Source organism: Phodopus roborovskii, unplaced genomic scaffold (assembly GCF_943737965.1).
Source record: "Phodopus roborovskii unplaced genomic scaffold, PHOROB, whole genome shotgun sequence".
NCBI lineage: Eukaryota > Metazoa > Chordata > Mammalia > Rodentia > Cricetidae > Phodopus > Phodopus roborovskii.
This window is the reverse complement of record NW_026126541.1, coordinates 7,049,056-7,067,592: the sequence shown is the minus strand read 5'-3', so window position 1 is coordinate 7,067,592 and position 18,537 is coordinate 7,049,056. Positions and strand designations below refer to the sequence as shown.

General features: G+C 49.3%; 1 protein-coding gene across 1 annotated transcript in view; it reads left to right on the top strand.

Annotated features, from left to right (window-relative positions):
- Rbm20 (RNA binding motif protein 20) overlaps positions 1 to 9,864 on the top strand; it is a 182,646-nt gene extending 172,782 nt beyond the window's left edge. The window contains exons 13-14 of the mRNA XM_051199632.1: positions 4,898 to 5,019; positions 9,754 to 9,864. Of these exons, the coding sequence (XP_051055589.1) occupies positions 4,898 to 5,019; positions 9,754 to 9,864 (233 nt within the window). The remainder of the gene's footprint in view (positions 1 to 4,897; positions 5,020 to 9,753) is intronic.
- Positions 9,865 to 18,537: the final 8,673 nt, after the last annotated feature.

The window sequence follows — 18,537 nt, the reverse complement described above, 5'->3', positions numbered from 1 at the left end:
GGGGTTTTGATTATGAACGTATGGCGGAGATGTACACCAGCGGGTGTGGCGGTGGTGTACACCGTTGAGGATCTCCTGAACTGAGGTCTGTGATACGAAGATCACAGAAGGTCTGTGATACGAAGATCACAGACCTCAGTTCAGGGATAAGGGGGAACAGCTCTTCAGAGGGGAGGGTTCGGGAAGTGTCTCTTAAAGTGTCACAAGGATGTACTAGAAACCGACAGCCAGGCGGTCACCCAGGGGAGACACACTAGTGGGCAGGACCTTTCCACCCATGTGTCCACTTCTTCTCGTCTATTTTTTAACTCTGTCGTTTTGATAGAAACAGATTTGAAAAATGACAGATCTTGTTCTTAAAAAAATCTTGTAGCATAGTATCTTTCAAGACAAAAATCTACATATGCATAATGCGTGTGCACATGTACCCGTGCGTGTGCTATGGAATCCAGAGGGAGACTTCAGATGGACCCTCTTCTAGCTTTCCCCACATTATTCCCACCTCACTGCGCTGGGCTGTGGCAAGCTGAGGCGTGGGACCTGCCTGTCTCTGTCCCCCAACGCTGAGGTTCCAGGATTTTTACATGAATGCCTGGGATTAGAACTCAGGTCCTCATGCTTGTGGGCCAAGCACTCATTTTTACATGAATGCCTGGGATTAGAACTCAGGTCTTCGTGCTTGTGGGCCAAGCACTCTTAGCACTCACTGATCCTTCTCCCCGGCCCTCCTAACACAAATATTTCAAAAACGAAAGGCAGACCTTGAATGACTCACGATGCTCTGAGGCACTTTAGCCCTGGACACGGATGTTGCAGACCTGCCTTTCAGAGGCTTCGGCTTGTCCACGGATTCATCCGTTTGGCAAACACTTACTGGATCACGTGGCGCTGTGCCTTGCACCCCGAGGGAACTGAGAGTGTGACAACTCTCAAGCAGGAACTTGGAATCAAGAAAAAAATTAAGAGTGAACCCTGCTTCCTTATACATGTCTTGTCATTATTGCGTTACACTGTAGACAGCCTGAATGCTCATTATTATAACGAATTAAAAAAAACAAAGATATATAAAGTCAACACTGGTGGTTTTAACTGTCCCTCCCCAGCCTCAGAGGTGGTTGATGCCGTGTTCACCGCGACTTTTCTCCCATACACGCTACGCTCTGTAGCAGCAGGTCGTAGGAATCTAGCCGAGTCGGTCGGTACACAGAGAGCACGCGCTTTTGAACCACTGCAACTACTCCCTCCTGAAATCTGCACCATTAGCTCCCGATCCTTTAGTTTCCTGTTTGCTGTCTTTCCATTGTGAGCATGTGGTGGCAGCTAAGCTTTCACTATTGTCCTCTGTCACCACTCAGGCTCTTAGTGTTCTGTATGCACGCTCCAAACATGGAAGAAACAAGTGGCGGTTTAAATCCCTACATTACAGACAGGGAATCTCAGCTGCAGTCACGAGGCTCCTGAGGGGGGAGGGCTGGTGTTTGTTAGGATTCAGATTCTACTAGTGTGTTCTTAGCCTCTGTCTTCGACTGCTGCCCATATGTGCTGGTTTGGTTCCCTTTGTGCACATGCCAACATTTCTGTGAGACGGGATGCTAGCCCAGCATGGGTGCACTGTGGGCCATATATATTTGCATTGAAAATGTTATAATTGCTACTCAATTGCACTCCAAAAAGAGAATAACAGCTTTCAGTGCCACCTCCAGGGCTAATTCCCAATCCCCACCTCGTTGCCAAATCCAGATATCAGTTTTTAATCTTTGCCAACCTGTTAGGAGGAAAATGGCATCTGATTTTGTTTTATAAAGGGCTGTATTAGAGTGTAATTGGTGTACAATGAAGGACACACATGCAAAGAGTGTGGTTTATCTGTTTTGATAAACATACGCACCTGTACTGTCCTGTGGGTTTGTGTGTATCACACTCTTGTTTGTTTGTCTACCTGGCAATGGGCACTGAAGTTGTTTCCAGCTTGGACTATTACAGATTATCTTCATTAGCCTAGAAAGCCAGTATACCCTCACACCCTCCAGGGAAGAACGCTACTGTGTTCTGTTTGATAGGGGAAGAGACCAAAGAGCTTTCTCAAGATCGCACATCAAGTTCAGTACTGTGGGATGTTTGTTCCCTGGTCACACTGCCATTTGCCCTTCAGTGACAGCCCAGGCTGTGGGTTCAAATCCCATCTCTGCTACTTGATGGCTGGGTGACAGACACTTCACTTATTCAATTAACCTCTCTGCTTTGAGCTCGTTGTCTCTATGAACCCAGTAAAAAGCTTTTGTGTAGACTTATTTTGAGGAGGAAATGGATGTGGGGTCCTAGTGCCTTCCAGTAGCAGGGATTTCGGGAGGGCTGACGGGTTGTTTGGAATTCACTGAGGTCCACTGTGCCTCTTCTCAGTGGGGCTGCAAACACTTTACACCCCAGGGTTGGTCACTACTACAGAAAGATTTCTAGAAACATGAGCGATAACATTCCGGTCCCCTTGGAGAGGTGGATACAGGATGCCGAGGACAGGGAGCCCCACTGGGAGAATGGAGGTCAGTGTTGTTGTCAGGGACTGGGGGTGTTGGTGGCCCGCGAGTCAGGCCAGCACTCGGTGGCTCTAGCCAGTGTGAACCTGCCAAGGCCTGCTCGTACTGTAACCAAATAGCATCGCTGGCAAAAACCGATCCTCCCCCTCTCTCCAGCACGGGCTTTACTAGGATGACAGAGTCATAATTACCCATGCCAGCAGCTATTATTAGGAGGCAAATGCAGCTTTAATGACGGTACTTAATGAACCCTGAAGAAATGGAGCATTCGTGGCTCCTGACCCCACCATGGCTATGGCCGTGTTTCCTGATGCTGCTATTCTCTGGTTCCTACCTTTGGGCTTCCCGCGGGAGCGCCGGCTGGCATTGTGGTGCCCTTACTTGTGTGTAGGTCTCTGCTCATCTTCCCCTAAAGCTGTCTTTTGATTACTGACGTTGACCCAACCCACTGGGCAGGGCCTGGGAAGAAAGTTACTGCCTTCATGGAAGAGGTTCTCAGGCAGCCTTGGGAAAGGCAGGCGAGCAGGTGAGGCCCAGTGCTTGGATGCTGGGTTTCTATGTCCCCAAACTAGTGTTTTCCTGAGCATCATGCAAAGTGATAGGTGCTTCCTCACAGCACCATGTGGGGCATTATTCTTCCTAGTTTACAGACAACTCATTCCAAAGAAGTCCAATGCCTCTGAGGTCACAGCTTAAACAGGAGTGCGAGGCCTGCCTGACCCTTCATGCCATCTCAACCCCCAAGCTGTTGCTTCCACACTTTTCGGTTTTGTTTCTAGTGGTATGGTGGGGCACTTTGCTCAAGTGAGACCTCACACATAACCCCACAGATGGTAGCTGCAACCCTCTGGATGAAAGGAGCCGTGGCTGCACAATTCGGCTCCTGCCTCACATTCTCTGGACTCCCTGGGGCCCCCAGGACAGGGATGAGGAGGAGTCCATGGCCTGGTTTACACTGGAATCCCCAGGGCTATGTTACTGCTACAGCCCAGCTGCACCCTGTAAGATACGGGGCAGGGCAGAGGCCGGGCTCTGACCAGGGTTGTCTCCTAGTGGCTTTTCTCTTGGATTGTGTGTCTCTGAGGCTCCTGGAGAGTAGCAGCCAGCACACGACTGTTTGATAACAACACAAGAAAGAGGTGGTAGGCCTTGCTTGATGCCCACTCCTCAGCAGCCGCCTGGGACTCCCTCTCTCACCCATAAGCTTCCCCGAACACACCCTCCCCACAAAATAGGGCCACCTGTCCATCCTTTGCACGGAGGCTAAGAGCAGAGGGGAAGGAGGAGGACGTGCAGCCCCTTGGGACAGCTAGACTGAGTGACATCCTCTCACTTCCGGGATTGTGTGCTGAGCGCTTTGCAGATGGCAGACATCAGGCAGACAGCTGCACAGCAGAGAGACAACCCAGGTTCCAAGCTGCAGTATGGCTTTGGGCTGGCAGGCGGTAGCCCTCCTGGGCTTCCTCGCTTCTCCTGTCCCCCCTCAGAGCCACCAGTTTCCACGGGTACCTTTATCATCGCTGTTATTACATCATCGTTATTAGTACTAGTTACTGTTATCGAGACGTAAAGGAAAGTTCTATTTACAAGTTTAGGATCTCCTGCGTGCTGAGCACAAAGGGAAGGAAGAGGAGGGCCTGGCTGTGGTCAGGAGTCTCAGGGCCCCGCCGAGCAGTGGTGACCTCGTCCTCCTCCCTATGAACATTGCCATGTCTGCGCTCTCCTTTCAATCCAGTTCCGCAGACTGTCAGAGGAAAGGGGAGCACCCCCCCCCCATCAGCTGCTACAGTCCAGCATGTAGTGACCTAAGTACCCAGGCTTAGCTCCCAGCACTCAGGAGGCCAAGGCAGGTGTGTCCCTGTGAGTTTGAGGCCCGCCTGGTCTACAACAAATCACATGGGAAAAAAATATGTTTGCATTACAGTGAGTGGGTACATTTTCCTCCTTTATTTAGTTTTATTTTTCTTTAATAAAAACGGTCCTAAAATAAACCTCAAAATACTCTCAGTCCCAGATGCAGAGAGGGGAATCAAGCAGACATGAAATCCTTAGAAAAGTAGAGAGACCTTCCTCCCTCCTCCTCAGAGGCAGGTTCATGCACTCCGACAGGAAAGGCAGGGCACTGGGCAGCCCTTGCTGAGTGCCCTCTGGCCTGCCTGTAGCGCGCCCTGGCATTCACAGGCACCTGAGAATGGAGTGGGCACTTTCTCTTTCTCTGCGTGGCTGTATTGTAATTGTGGGCAATGACGGAAGCTTGCAGGGGCTGATAACCATCCATCCACGTCCACAGCAAATGGGGTGGGGGCCGAGGGGCCCATTACCTCTTTCCTAACGCTGTCTGTCCATCCCTCACCCTTCCGCAGGAGTGGAGTTCGTGGTTCCCAGGACTGGCTTTTACTGCAAGCTCTGTGGCCTGTTCTACACGAGCGAGGAGGCAGCCAAAGTGAGCCACTGTCGTAGTACTATCCACTACAGAAACTTGCAGGTGACTCTTTGCCTTCCTTGTTGTGCCCTTGTGAGATTCCCCACTCTCCATCCACATGCCAGCAGCCAGAAGTCTTGGGCCTCGCCTGCTTCTGACTTGAACCTCTGTCTTCAAGGCCGTAGGGACTTGCTATCCCCCAAGCATTCCCCTTAGACAGGCTTCTAGAGAATGGCCGACTCTACCAGGGTGTCCCACAGACTGCCTTCACCCTAAGGGCGCTCAGAGCATCAGCTCTGCATGAATCTTACAGTACTCTAGTGGCTCTTAAACGCCTGCCACCCCCAGCTAGATGGAGCATAGCTCAAGCACTGCGGGCATTCTCCTGACCTATGAGCAGCCAGCCCTCTCAGCCAGGTCTGGGTGCTTCAGTTGTGGGCATTTCCTTTTCTCTTCCTCCATGCAGACAACTTTTTTTTTTTCCTTGCTGGAATGAAAACCACATGCATGCAAAGCTGTTCTAGGCCCTGTGGATACAACAGCGACAAATACAGATAAATCCCTTGTAGGTTCCAGTTGCATGAAGGAGACCAATGGTAAAGGAAATAACTAAGCAATGCACTATATTAAAATGTCACTTATAAAATGCACATTTTTCATTCACTCTAAGGTGCCTTTATTAGTAAATACTGGTTTTCCATGTTTATTCTTTGTCACACCGGGTATTGGTATTGGGCCTTTAGATATACTGATTGCATCCTCAGCCTGATAGACCAGTTTACACCAGTTAGGAAAAGCAGTGCAGGAAATTGAGAAGGAGACTTTATCAACTGTAAGATGCATTTCTACCCAGAGACATTAATGGGTTTTCAAAAGTATCTTAAAGTCAATGAGCACGCTAATATTTGGTATTCTGCCAAGGCCCCCAACAGAAACCCTATCTGAGATGACTGTGGCAGACTCCTGGCTCCCTGACAGGGAAACTTGAACTGACATTGGACAGTGTGAGGAGATGAGGCAATGTCTGCCTAATTTGAGTGTAGTGTTCATGATTAAGTCCTGGCACAGGCGGGGTTTACATGGATTTCATTTGCTGGGGTGGGTGGAGACAGCATTTCAACGCAACTGCGTGTTTACTGTCAGAACCGGCGTTAGAGGTCGGGAGATGGATCATGCAGTAAAATGCTTGCATGTTCGCACAAGGACCTACATTTGGATCCTTGGCACTCACATAAAAGCTGGGCATGGTGATGCATGCCTATAATCCTAGCATGAGGAGGCAGAGACAGGAGGATCTCTGGAGCTCACCAGCCAGGTAGTCTAGCCAAATCAGTGAGCTCCAGGTTCAGTGAGAGACAGCATCAAAACATAAGGTGGAGAGTAACAGAGGAAGAGACCTAATATCAACCTCTGGCTTCCACACACACACACAGGCACACATGCGCACATATGTACATACACACCCATACTTACACACACACACATACATATACATATACACACACAGACACATATACATATATACACATGCATATATACACACATACACACACACATATATACACACATACATATATACATCTCTACATACACACAATTTATACACATATATACATACACATATATACACACATAAATATATACACGTATACATACACACATGCATACACATATATGCACACATAGACATACATGCATATACACATGCATACACACATGCATACACGCACATACATATACATGTATACACACATACATATACACACATGCATAATACACACACATACACATACATAGACACACATACACACACACACACACACACATGAATGTATACACACATGGGCACCACACACAAAATAAATAAAGAACAAGAGTTTGAGTCATATGACTCAATCCGAAGAATGCCTGGGGTCTCATTGCCCTGGTTTTAGGCCAGTTAATCCTCCGTTAATTTGTTAAAGTGACTGATCTGATGATTTGTTTTGCTCTAAATTGTGTGTTATTTTTTACATCTAGTTATGTATTTATTTAGTCCTGAAGGTAGGAACACACACACCATAGCATATGTGTGGAGGTCAGAGGACAACTTACAGGAATTGGTTCTTTCCTTCCCCCATTAAGTTCCAGGGATGAAATGCAGGTCCCTGGGCTTGGAGGCATTCACCCTAACCCACTGAGACACTTTGCTGGATCTAATGTAGTAGTCCTTCAGAAGGAATGTGAACTAGATTTGCCTGGAGTTTTGAAGTACATGTACTAGGTCACATATGGGGGGGGGGCAGTACCATGTAATTTAAGACTGTTCTTGAAATGATTAATGTGAACATCTAGTTAAAAATCTTGAGTTTACTTTACCATTGAAGAGACGGAAGCCCAAAGGCAAGCTGTAAGATTTGCTCCGGACTATATAGAGTAGCTGCGGGGCCTTGCGCCACCACTAACGTTTATCTTCAAAACTAAGGCCTGTGATGTCCCGACCTGGCTTCCCACATGTAAGAGACTGTCTGTGGCTGTGCCCAAACAAGTCATTTAAGCCTCTTGATTCCCTCTAGGGAACAGCTGTTTACAGCAGACACATGTCCTGTCTCGCCTGGGAAGGAAAGGGAATGGTGGCCTGGTTTGACCAGAGCTGGGACTTGAGACTGGGCTCTGCAGAGCTACTTCGGGACAGTCATCCACCCAAAAAATTTCATCCTTCTTCTGAGACCATTTGCAGGATGGAAGGGTCGTGGGAGTAGGCTGGTACTGATTTTCCTTTGATTTAGCAAGCATCTTTTAAAAATGCATCTTATTTGAGCCTACCACCCCCTGCCCTGCTTGCTCATTCTTTCTAGTGTAGACCCAGGAATTCATTTCCAAAATTTTATTGTGCTAAAGATCAAATCAAGGGCTTCGAACATACTAGACAAATACCAATGAGCTACATACCAAGGCCAAGAATCTTCATTTCAACAGTCTTTCTGGTAATGTTTAATTCCACAGTGTTGAGTATTTTGGTCCTTTCTTAGAGGGATTGTATAGCCCCCAAGGGAACCCCAGAGTTCAAGCTCATTATCACTAAGAGAGTTAGGAAGAATTCAGAGGCTACCTTTTTCCCCAGGGTGGTGGCCTGCACAGTGTTCGGGGCCTCGAGGGTCACCCTCCAGGCTACCTCCCATTCCCACAGTAGGCCAGCCCTAGATACACTGGGCACAGACATTGCCTCATCTCCTCACACTGGCCAGCCTCAGTTCAAGCTTCCCCGGCGTACCTGTCAGGGAGCCAGGAGTCTCTGTGTCAGCCGCCTCAGCTGGGGTCTCTGTGGGGGCCATGGCAAATGCCCCAGTCCCTGTAGCTTCCCCTGCTTCACTCCAGAGAGCACGTGTGAAAAAGTGAGACCCACACAGCAAATCAGGCAACTTGAGTTGGACTCATCGGGAGGCCTTGACTGGGGTCAGGGGTGCCCTGGGAGGCAGGAACAGGCTGAAGGCGCCTCAGCACAGCTTCCAGAAGTCTTGCTATGCCATTTGCTTGCTGGTCACGGTTCTGTGTGAACCCACAGGGAGGGAGCGGTCCGGCACAGCGAGTGTAGGCCTTACTGGGCGCGGAGGGAGGTGGTTGCGAGCCCCAAAGAAGACACACACATATGCAGAGTACTCATCCACTCAGTATTCATGAACCCGGCAGAGGGGAAGCTGGGGCTCTCCAGCGGCAGCCTCGCCCAAGGCCATCTGCTAGGGGTCCGTCTCCAAGTCAGACTGCACCCACCTCCAAAAGCTAGTTTCACAGCAGGTGGAGGGTGGGGGAGACGCCATCGCTCCCGAGCCTACGTACAGCAGGTTCAGCTCATGAGAAAGTCTGACATCCTTGAGTATTTACCGAGTGCTGGGCATTATGCCGGGTGCTTTGTGAGCCATTTGCCAGTTTTCCACTTAGAGCACACACTGTCCCACTCCCCCAGCGGTTTGCGAGGTTGCCATGGTTATCCTCACTTCACAGATGGTAAGACATTCAGTTGTTTGCCTGCAGAGATGGTGGATTGGAACCCAGATCATCCATTAGCTGGGACTGCACCCTTGACCACTGGACTGCACCTGGCCCTTTATAACTACCAATAAAGGGCTGTTTACATCGTGCTAGCCGCTCCAACACAGTCAGGCCTCATCTGTCTCACAGGGCGGATCCCAGATATCCCCAACACTGTCCAGCCCCAGCTGGCTTATTAGCCATGGCCAATCACAGCTCTGAGGGAATGCTATAATTGTTCAGTCCCTCCCACTGGAGGGAGGACATGCTATCATCTTCAGTCCCGCACACTGGACAGAGGGCATGCTATCTTCAGTCCACTGTGGGGGCTCTGGCCCTCTCCTATAGCAAGTCCCACAGGATTGTTGGGAACCTCTGATGTCAGCCACGGGCCACCCTCCACCATCCCTCCTTCTGCCACTCTCTCTAGAAAGTAGGTAGTGTCATCACGAGGGCTGAGTTAGTACCAACCAGGCGGTTAGCGAGTGCTTGGCAACAACGAAGGGGTAGCGGGTGACTGCTAGGGTCAGTATCTGTCCTTCCTACTTTTCCCACAGGATACTTACATTGTAAATATAGTGGGCTCCTGTTGCCCTATGACACAAGAGCTGGGAGACATGGCCCCCATTTGCCAGTGTTAGAAAGTGGGTCTCTGTCTCTCTCTCTCTCTCTCTCTCTCTCACACACACACACACACACACACACACACACACGTGCATGCGCACGCACACACCCTACCGCCACCACCCTGATATCTTTCTGCCTGTATTGCCCCTCTCTCCTTCACAGAAGTACTTGTCCCAGCTGGCTGAGGAAGGCCTGAAGGAGACCGAGGGGACAAGCAACCCAAGTCCTGAGCACAGCGGGATCGTGCCACACTTGGAGAGGAAAAAGCTCTGAGTTTGCTGTCGCCGCGGTCACGGTCTCTGGAAGGTGGATGGGAAGCCTGCTGAACTAGGGCCAGCCTGGCCTCCGGGACAGAACTGACACCAGAGGAGGAGAGCCCGGCAGGGCACGGAGCTTGGGCTTTCTCCTGGAGCCAAGCAAAACACCCTGACGTCTCTGTAGGAGCCTTCTGAGTCCTGAGTGCAGCGGGTGACCAGCTCCCTGTGGGCTGCCCCTTTTAGCTAGGTGTACTTGCATTCACCAATCCCTTCTGTGCCCAGGTTCATTTCCCTTTCATAAAACCCAACTTCTCAGGGATTGCCACTGTGTTCATATTTCTGATTGGTTATGGTAGGTCAGTCAAGCGAGGCTGGGTCATGCAAGGGATAAGCTTGACAGAAGCCTGGATGTAGAGTCACTTCAGCGAACCCGAGGTGGTCTTGCAATCTGGCTTCTGTGTATCCCAAGGGAGCTGAGTCAGGCTCCACACACAGTCTTGAGAGGGGTCACCAGTGAGCCAGCCAGCAGAGGTAGAAGCAGTTTCATTATGAAATCCTCCAGCGGACCCCGCCATTTCGAAAAGGCTACTTTTCTTTTTCAGTTTTTGGCTAGTGCTGGGAATTGGACCCAGGATCTTGTATATTCTAAACAGGTGCTCTATCGTGAGCTATATGTCTAACCCCCAAACTGTGGTTCTTTGCTTTGAGGCTGACAATCATGTCGTCCAGGGATTGCCTTGTTGGGTGGACTTGAACTCCCAATCCTCCAGCCTCTACCTCTTGAGTGCTGTGACCGTAGGTATCGTGGTGCTGGGGATCAAACCCAGGTTTCCAGCAAAGAGGCAAACACTCTACCAACTGAGCTGCAGGCTCAGCCCTAACACCCTATTTTCAGAAAGTCATTCATCCTCAGTTAATCTAGAAAACCACCAGGCTAATGCCTTAAAGTGATATCATATTATTTCAGTGGAGCCAAGAAGAACCCAATCCAAACTTTTACTTGATTTAAGGGTGGGTCTGGTCTAGTCAGGGCAGTGATGTGGGTATAGATTAACTTTACCTAGATTTGAAGTCAGCCACATCTTCACCCTCAGCTAATGGAGGAAATTGGTGTGGGCCAAGGGGACAGGTTGACCTCTGCAATGAATCAGCTGAGCCAGGATTAAGGGACTGGCATCTGGCCTGTTTCATCCTTGGTGCCTCTACTTGGGGAGAAACAAAAACATGATTTTCTGGGACTTGTCGATGGTAATGGAGGGACAGCTTATGCTGATTTGGATGCTAAAATGCCAGGAAGAACAGATCCCTGATCCTCAATGGGGTCAGCACCCCTATCCCATGTGTGCTGAAGAGTCTTAGTGGACAGTCTTGGGACAAGGGTGCTAGAAGACATGAGCTCCATTTGAGCCATAGAATGGACCCAACACCAGAGAGCCGGGTGCTGTCTCCACAGGTAGACATGCCTCCCTGAAGGTGCCCTCCATGTGCATGGCTTGCCTGTGTAAGTTGCCTACTTATGTTCTCAGGTAAAGGCAAGGACTGGAAAGGGGTCATTTCTTCCCCTACCTTATACTGCTGTTCTGTACTCTGCACAAATAGAAGAGGAACGGAGAAATGATGTAGTTCCACACCAACATTTCATCAGTGAAGAAGCTGAGGCACAGAAAGGAAATGAATGCGTGTGTAAATCTCGAGGCCTGTGGTTCCTGGCCAGGAGAGAACTTTTGAAACCTATGAAAGAGGAGCGAAGGCAAAGATAAGAGGGAGACAGGCCAGTGTGAAAAGGAGTGGTGGGAAGTTGGGGCTTCAGGAAGGTGGTACTCAAAGAGTAAAGACGAAATAGTGTGTCTCAGTCCCCACTACCCTGGTGGACTCCACAGGTGGTAACCCAGAATTGCAGTCATCACACTGGGCTCATCACACTGGGGTCATCACACCATGGTCATCATACCGGGGTCATCACACCGGGGTCATCACACCAGGGTCATCACACCAGGGTCATCACACTGGGGTCATCACACCATGGTCATCATACCACTGTCATCACACCACAGTCATCACACCGGGGTCATCACACCATAGTCATCACACCAGGGTCATCTCACCAGGGTCATCACACTGGGCTCATCACACTGGGGTCATCATACCATGGTCATCACACTGGGGTCATCATACCATGGTCATCACACCACAATCATCACACTACAGTCATCACACCATGGTCATCACACCATGGTCATCACACCGTGGTCATCACACTGGGGTCATCACACTGGGGGTCATCACACCGGGGTCATATCACCGGGGTCATCACACAGTGGTCATCACACCGTGGTCATCACACCGTGGTCATCACACCGTGGTCATCACACCGTGGTCATCACACTGGGGTCATCTCACCGGGGTCATCACACTACAGTCATCACACTGGGGTCATCACACAGTGGTTCTCACACCATGGTCATCACACAATGGTCAACACCCTGTGGTCATCACACCGTGATCATCAGCAAAGTCTCTTCCATTTCTCAGAAAACCTTTGACTTCTGGGAACAGCTATTGGCCACATCCCTAAATCCATTTACAGCTCCATTAGAGGCTAGACCTGTACGTTATAAGAGGCTGGACACTTTATCCTCCAGCAGAGTGAGGCAACCTCACCAACACCACTGGCTCCTATGCTAGTAGCATTTCTATGGAAACCCACATGGCCCAGTGCTAAGCAGTGAACTGGCTCCCTCGATCTTATATTGACCTTCCTATGAGCACTCTGGAGAAAGTTCTCCAAAGGGGGGAAGAAACAGCAGTTTCCACCTTCAGTCATAACCTTCAGTGTAACGTCATGAGCGGTTATGTATTTGTGTGTTTAAATATGCATATATATTTATTTTTATATGACTCCATTGGCATGGTCCTTGCACTTTTTAATTCCTATGTGTGTTACATGCAATGCAGTGTCAAAGACAACCAGGAAAATGTTGATTTCTTTTTTAAAACTTCTACTCAGTCCTTCTCCAATATTTTCAAAATGCCTCTTCCTAAGGTCACTCATGAACAGTTGCTACCTTGCACCAAAGGTTCATTTGCACCCTGAGTAGACTATGGAAGGCCTGTGCTCTCCTGTCCTCATTGTGAGCCCCTGGTGATATCTAGGTTGCCCCAGGGGCTTGGGTAGACTTGTTGATGTGAGAGGCAGCCAGTAGTGTTCAGGCTTCCCATTCTTGGACAGTCCGAGGCGGTGATCTGTAAGATTATACTTGAACTGGACCAGAGATTGTTTTGTGAGTTTTCGAGAAAAACAGAACTACTAGTTACTTAAGTTTGGACTCATAAAATATTAGATTTTTTTGAGTGTCTTATATAAATTGTCATCATTTTTTCTGATCTGTATAACTGACCCAAAGTGTTTGTTTTTACAAAAGGAAAAATGGTTTTTAATAAAGAGAATTTTAAAGCTTCTGAGTGACTGCACCATGCAGTGGTTCTTCAGTATCTGGTCAGGAGCTCATGGTACCTCTATGCTAGCGATTGGTCTCCTTTTGACTTTCGTGTGTGTGTGTGTGTGTGTGTGTGTGCGCGCGCGCGCGTGCGCGCGCGTGCAGCTGTGAGTGTGGTGCACACACGTGCAAGTACGTGTGGGCACAGAGGTCTATGATGTTGGTCTCTTTTTTGACCTCTCTCTACCTTATTTAAATTTTTTCAATCATTTATTGAGCATGTGTCATGGCATTTGCGAAGGTCAGTGTATTTTCTTTGGGCTGCCAGCCCACAAATAATGACATGGAGAGTTATTATTAATTATGAAGGCTTGTTTCTAACTATCTCTTATAACTTAGATAACTCACTTCTTTAATCTATTCGATGTCACATGGCCCATGCCTTTTACCTCTCCTCCTGCATGTCTGGTTTCCTCTGCATCTGGCCAGTAATTCCCCCTTTCTTCCCAGAGATCTCTCTGTCCAGAAGTCTTGCCTATACCTCCTGTCTAGCTGTTGGACATTTAGTTTTTTAGTAAACCATTCACAGTGACACATCTTCACGCAGTAACCGGTCAGAGGGTAAATTTTGGGAGTTGGTTGTCTTCCTAGCATGTATGTTCTGGAGGAGAATGAACTCAGTTCATCAGTATTGGAGCAAGCATCTTCGCTGATTGAACCACCCTGACAGCCTTCCACCTTATCTTCTGGGACATGGTTTCTTACTAAATCTTGTCAGTTTGGCTAAGCTTGTTGACCCATGAGCTTCAAGGGCACCTTTCTCCTCCTACCACCCTTTCTGAGTGCTGAAGTCACAGGCTTTTATGTACGTGCTGGGGTCCACACTCAGGTCCTTATCTTAGAGCAGCGGGCACTTTACTGCCAATTTCATCTCCAAGCTCCCAAATATTTCAAAGGTTTGAGCAGAGACCATAAAACAGCTCCCACTTAGGACTCTGGTTAGGAAACCAGAGAGAACAAGGTAGTCAGTGACACCGAGGGCCTAGGGTGACCCTTCTGGAGTCAAGGGGCTTCTCACAAACCCATAGCTTTGCTACCCAGTGTTCCCCTACCTCTAGTGACTGAACCCGTCTGCCTTGAACCAAGGTCAGACCATCTTTGATGGTAGACAGCGAAGACCAGGTGGTCAGCACTGTCACAGACGCCGTTCCAAGCAGAGGTCTACCTTTGTGTCTGCTCCTTGGGTGGAACAGGAAGTAAAGAGACTTTTTTGTTTTTGAGACAAGGTTTCTCTATAGTTTGGAGCCTGTCCTGGAGCTTGCTCTGCAGACCTGACTGGGCTCGCACTCACAGAGGTCCTCCTGCCTCTGCCTCCCGAGTGCTGGGGTTAAAGGCACACACCACGTCTACCTGGCTGGATGTAATGATATAAGTTACCCCCAAGATTAAGGGGATTTGTTGGGTCAAAGAGCATCCGGTATGCTACAGAGCAACAAATATTTGTTTTTGCAACATGTATTCTATGCCATAACCTCCCACTTCTCATGAGTTGGTTCAAGTGAAGCTATACCCACCTCCTGGGCCAGGTTGACTAGAGCTGCCAATGGCCTAGAACCTCTGTGCCCTACCCCCTGGTTAGTAGTACTCTTGAGTCAATGAGGATAGGATGGGCAACCTGGACCCAGAGGGCAGAGTGGGGCTGCCTGTAATTACTGTAGCAGATTGCAGATCTAAGGAAAGTTCCTGTTGAGCCTGTTGTGGCTCCACCCCACATCTGTCTCATGATGACCAGACTGAGCTCAGGCCTCTAGTTCCCAACAGGGTTGGAGAACATCCTTCCTTGCAGCTGCTGTCTGTACCCTAACTGACCAAAGGCAGGAACGGGCCAGAACTCATTCTTTCTATTCCTGCCTTTGGCCAGAGCCCAGGATGCCCGCCTGCCCAGTCCCAGCTTGTTGCTGGATATGCACAGCTCTGGAGTGCACAGTTCATGTGCACTCGATCCCATGGCTACCCACATCTAGGGGCTGTGCAGTATAGTTACTCTGGTGAGACCTCCCTGAGCTGCAGTTGCTTCCCCAAGCCTGGGTGGGTGTTCTTACCTGTTTTCTGATGTCCTTATGGCCCAGTATTCCCTTGCATTCAGACCTTACCTTGTGCCCACACTTGCCCTGATGGGCTTTGGTGATGTAGAGGCTGGGATTGCTCCTCACAGTGTGTTAGTCACTCTTAGATGCTGATGCTGTTGGCCTCTGCCCGACCTAAGATCTCTGTGCCTTTTGGTTATCAACAGCAAGTGCTGGCTGTCTACACATGGGGTATCTAGGTTCATTCCCCCAAGAGTTCTTCATTTCCCTTTCTGCCATGATGGTCTTAGGTACAACCCCAAGCATTTAAGAGCAGGATGGCCTTTAAAACCCCAAAGTCTTGATTCTTCCTTCCCAGTTTGTTTTTTGACTGACTGGATTTTGTTTTGTTTTTCGAGACAGGGTTTCTCTGTGTAGCTTTGTAGACCAGGCTGGCCTCTAATCCACAGAGATCTGTATGTCTCTTTTTCCTGAGTGCTGGGATTAAAGGTACGCACCATCACAGCCCGGCTCCTGACTAGATTTCTTGAGACAAGTTCAGAATGTTTTGAGACAGGTTCAGACTGACTTTGAATTCCAGAGCTCAAATAATCTTCCTGCCTCAGTCTCCTTTGACCACATGTTCTGATGCCCAGGGTGCTCTTTCTTTTTACAAGAGAGACAGAGAGGACAGGGGTGGGTGTAGAAAGGGGAAGTGAGTTACGTACAGCAACCCAGCTTATTAGATTTCAGCTGGGGAGTACTGCTGGGCCACACAAGGTGCTATTAAATTATGCGTGGAATTTTTCTTTTTCAGGTCTGACTCTTGCTGGACATTGTCAGTCCACAAGCTATGGAAGGGAGATCCTGGATCCAAATCACCTGGATAGCTTGTCATAATGACAGACTCACCCCTCCCACGGAGGACTGAGCGTTTGCATTTTAGCAAGTCTCTAGGGAATTCAGTACCAGTGGTGTTGGTGGTGTCAGCCGCCTTCTATGACAACTAGGGACTTCCCCACCAGTTCCTAGAATAGAAGGGACATTTATTTTACCAGGCACACATGCGGGAGAGAGATGAATGGAGACCATTCAGGGGAGTCGGGGGACTGTGAGCCGCAGGAAAGGAGAGCCGCATGTCTGTGCCCACGGAGCGGGTGGGAGCTGTGGTGAGGTCAGGAGAGCGGGCCATGAGGCAGGGTTTGTTTAGTGGGATGCATCGGTGCTGGGCTTAGACACAGTCTTTCTTTTTACAAACTTAGATTTTTAAACACATACATATTTTGGTTATATCTACTGTCTTAGGGTTTCTATTGCTGTGAAGAGACACCATGACACCATGGCAACTCTTACAAAGAAAACAGCCCAGATCAGGCTTCCTTTCCTTCCTGCTTTGCATGAACCAGTAAATCTAGCATTCGCTGCTGATTCTTGAGGCTCTCTGCAGGCCACCTGTGTCCCTTGGCTCCTTCATGGTGCTGAAACAGGTACTGATGTTTCCCCAGTAAGTGAACATGAGGCTCTGAGAGACGAAAGGAATTTGCAAAGGGCCAAGCAAGCCATGAGTTTCATCCCTCCCTTCCTCCCTCCCTGCCTCCCTCCCTTCCCTGATCTTTCGAGACAATTTTTTACTCTGCATTCTAGGCTGGTTATGCACTTCTGATGATCCCCTCCCTCATCCTCCTGAGAGCTGGCATTACAAGCATGCATCGCCACACTGGGCTTCAAACCATGTCTGCTTGGCTGCTGTTCTGCCCATCTCAAGCCTGGCTTTTGTTCCCAAAGGCCTTGGGCGCTGAGTGCGCCAGGAAAGTGCACAGCTGAGTGTACCGCATCACATAGCTGTGCTGCAGGTGTTGGGGACAAGACTCCTCATTGCTAAATTCTAGAAAGCCATGACTCCATGCCTCCCCTTCCCAGAAAGATCAAGAAAGGGCAAGGAGGAGGAAGAAAAATATAACCATTTCCTCCCTATTCCCTACTGTGAGGATCTTGCCTGGGGACCTGGGTCTTGTGGGGACATGAGGGACTAGAGGAAAGGAAACGTGTCCCTGGGGCTGTGTGCCTTCCTCTTCCTTCAGGGGAGGAAAGTACCCACTCTCCTCTCTTGGGACTTTGGGGACTTCAGACCAAAAGGTGTTTTCCCTTGGCCGAGAACTATTATTATCATCAATTGTTTACCTTTTCTTTAGTGAGAACTTTGGTCTACCTGCCACCCCTTCCCAACTGAGAAGATGTGTCCAGGTGTGACCGTGACCGGGAAAACCCAACAGAGACTACTAAATGACAGCTGAAGGAGCTCAGCGACAACAAGGATGTGACCTGTAAGAGGTGACTGAGCAGTGGCGTGAGGTGTGACAGGAGCACAGGGAAGAAGTGTGGCCTCGTTACTCTCTCGTTAGACTCTCTGTGGGATCGCCCCACCTGAGCATGTTCCACAAGTACTGCTTGCATGCGGTGCTGGAGGAGCAGAGGCATCAGCAGTCCTCTCTGGAGAAGAACACAGTGGAAAGCCCTCTGGAGAGGTCATTAGGACGAATTTTCCTCCGTGTTAAGGGAGTCTTACCGTCAAGGTGAACATCCAGTGTCCAAAGGCTCACACCTCCCCAGCCTAGAGAATCTGTCTTGTTCTCATATTCTTTTTGAAATGTCTCCCGTTGGTTAGCTGGGCTTCAGGGACCAATGGCCACTGGGTGTGGAGGAGGCTGCCGTTAGCTCTTCATCTGGTTGTTGTATCTGGTCGTACCCAACAACAGAAGAATCTGAGTGAAGAACCTGCCCACCTGAATTCTGGGAGAACACTTCTCCAGCAATTACTCACTGGTGCCCAGGCCAAGGCTGGCCACTGCATACTGAGCAGTAAGGAGTCCCTCGGGTGAGCTAAGACCCTGTCTGTCTGATGAGGCGTGGCCTGCAGAGGGTCGCACTGGGATACCCTGGTTTGTTTCCAAGCCCAGGAGAGTGACTTTCTGACTGGGCACCGTTCCCAGGGGTCAGGACCCTTGAGAGAAAATCTGTCGGGAGGCTGGGAAATGTCACCCATTGTCGTTTCTACCTCTCCATGTGCCTTGCCGGAGGAACGGGCGTCAAATTGAGACAGCCCATCTCAATAGAATGTAATGGCTGCATCCCTCCTCAGCTGTGTCTTAGCCCTCATACTCTAAGCCTCAGGGTGGAGATGGACAC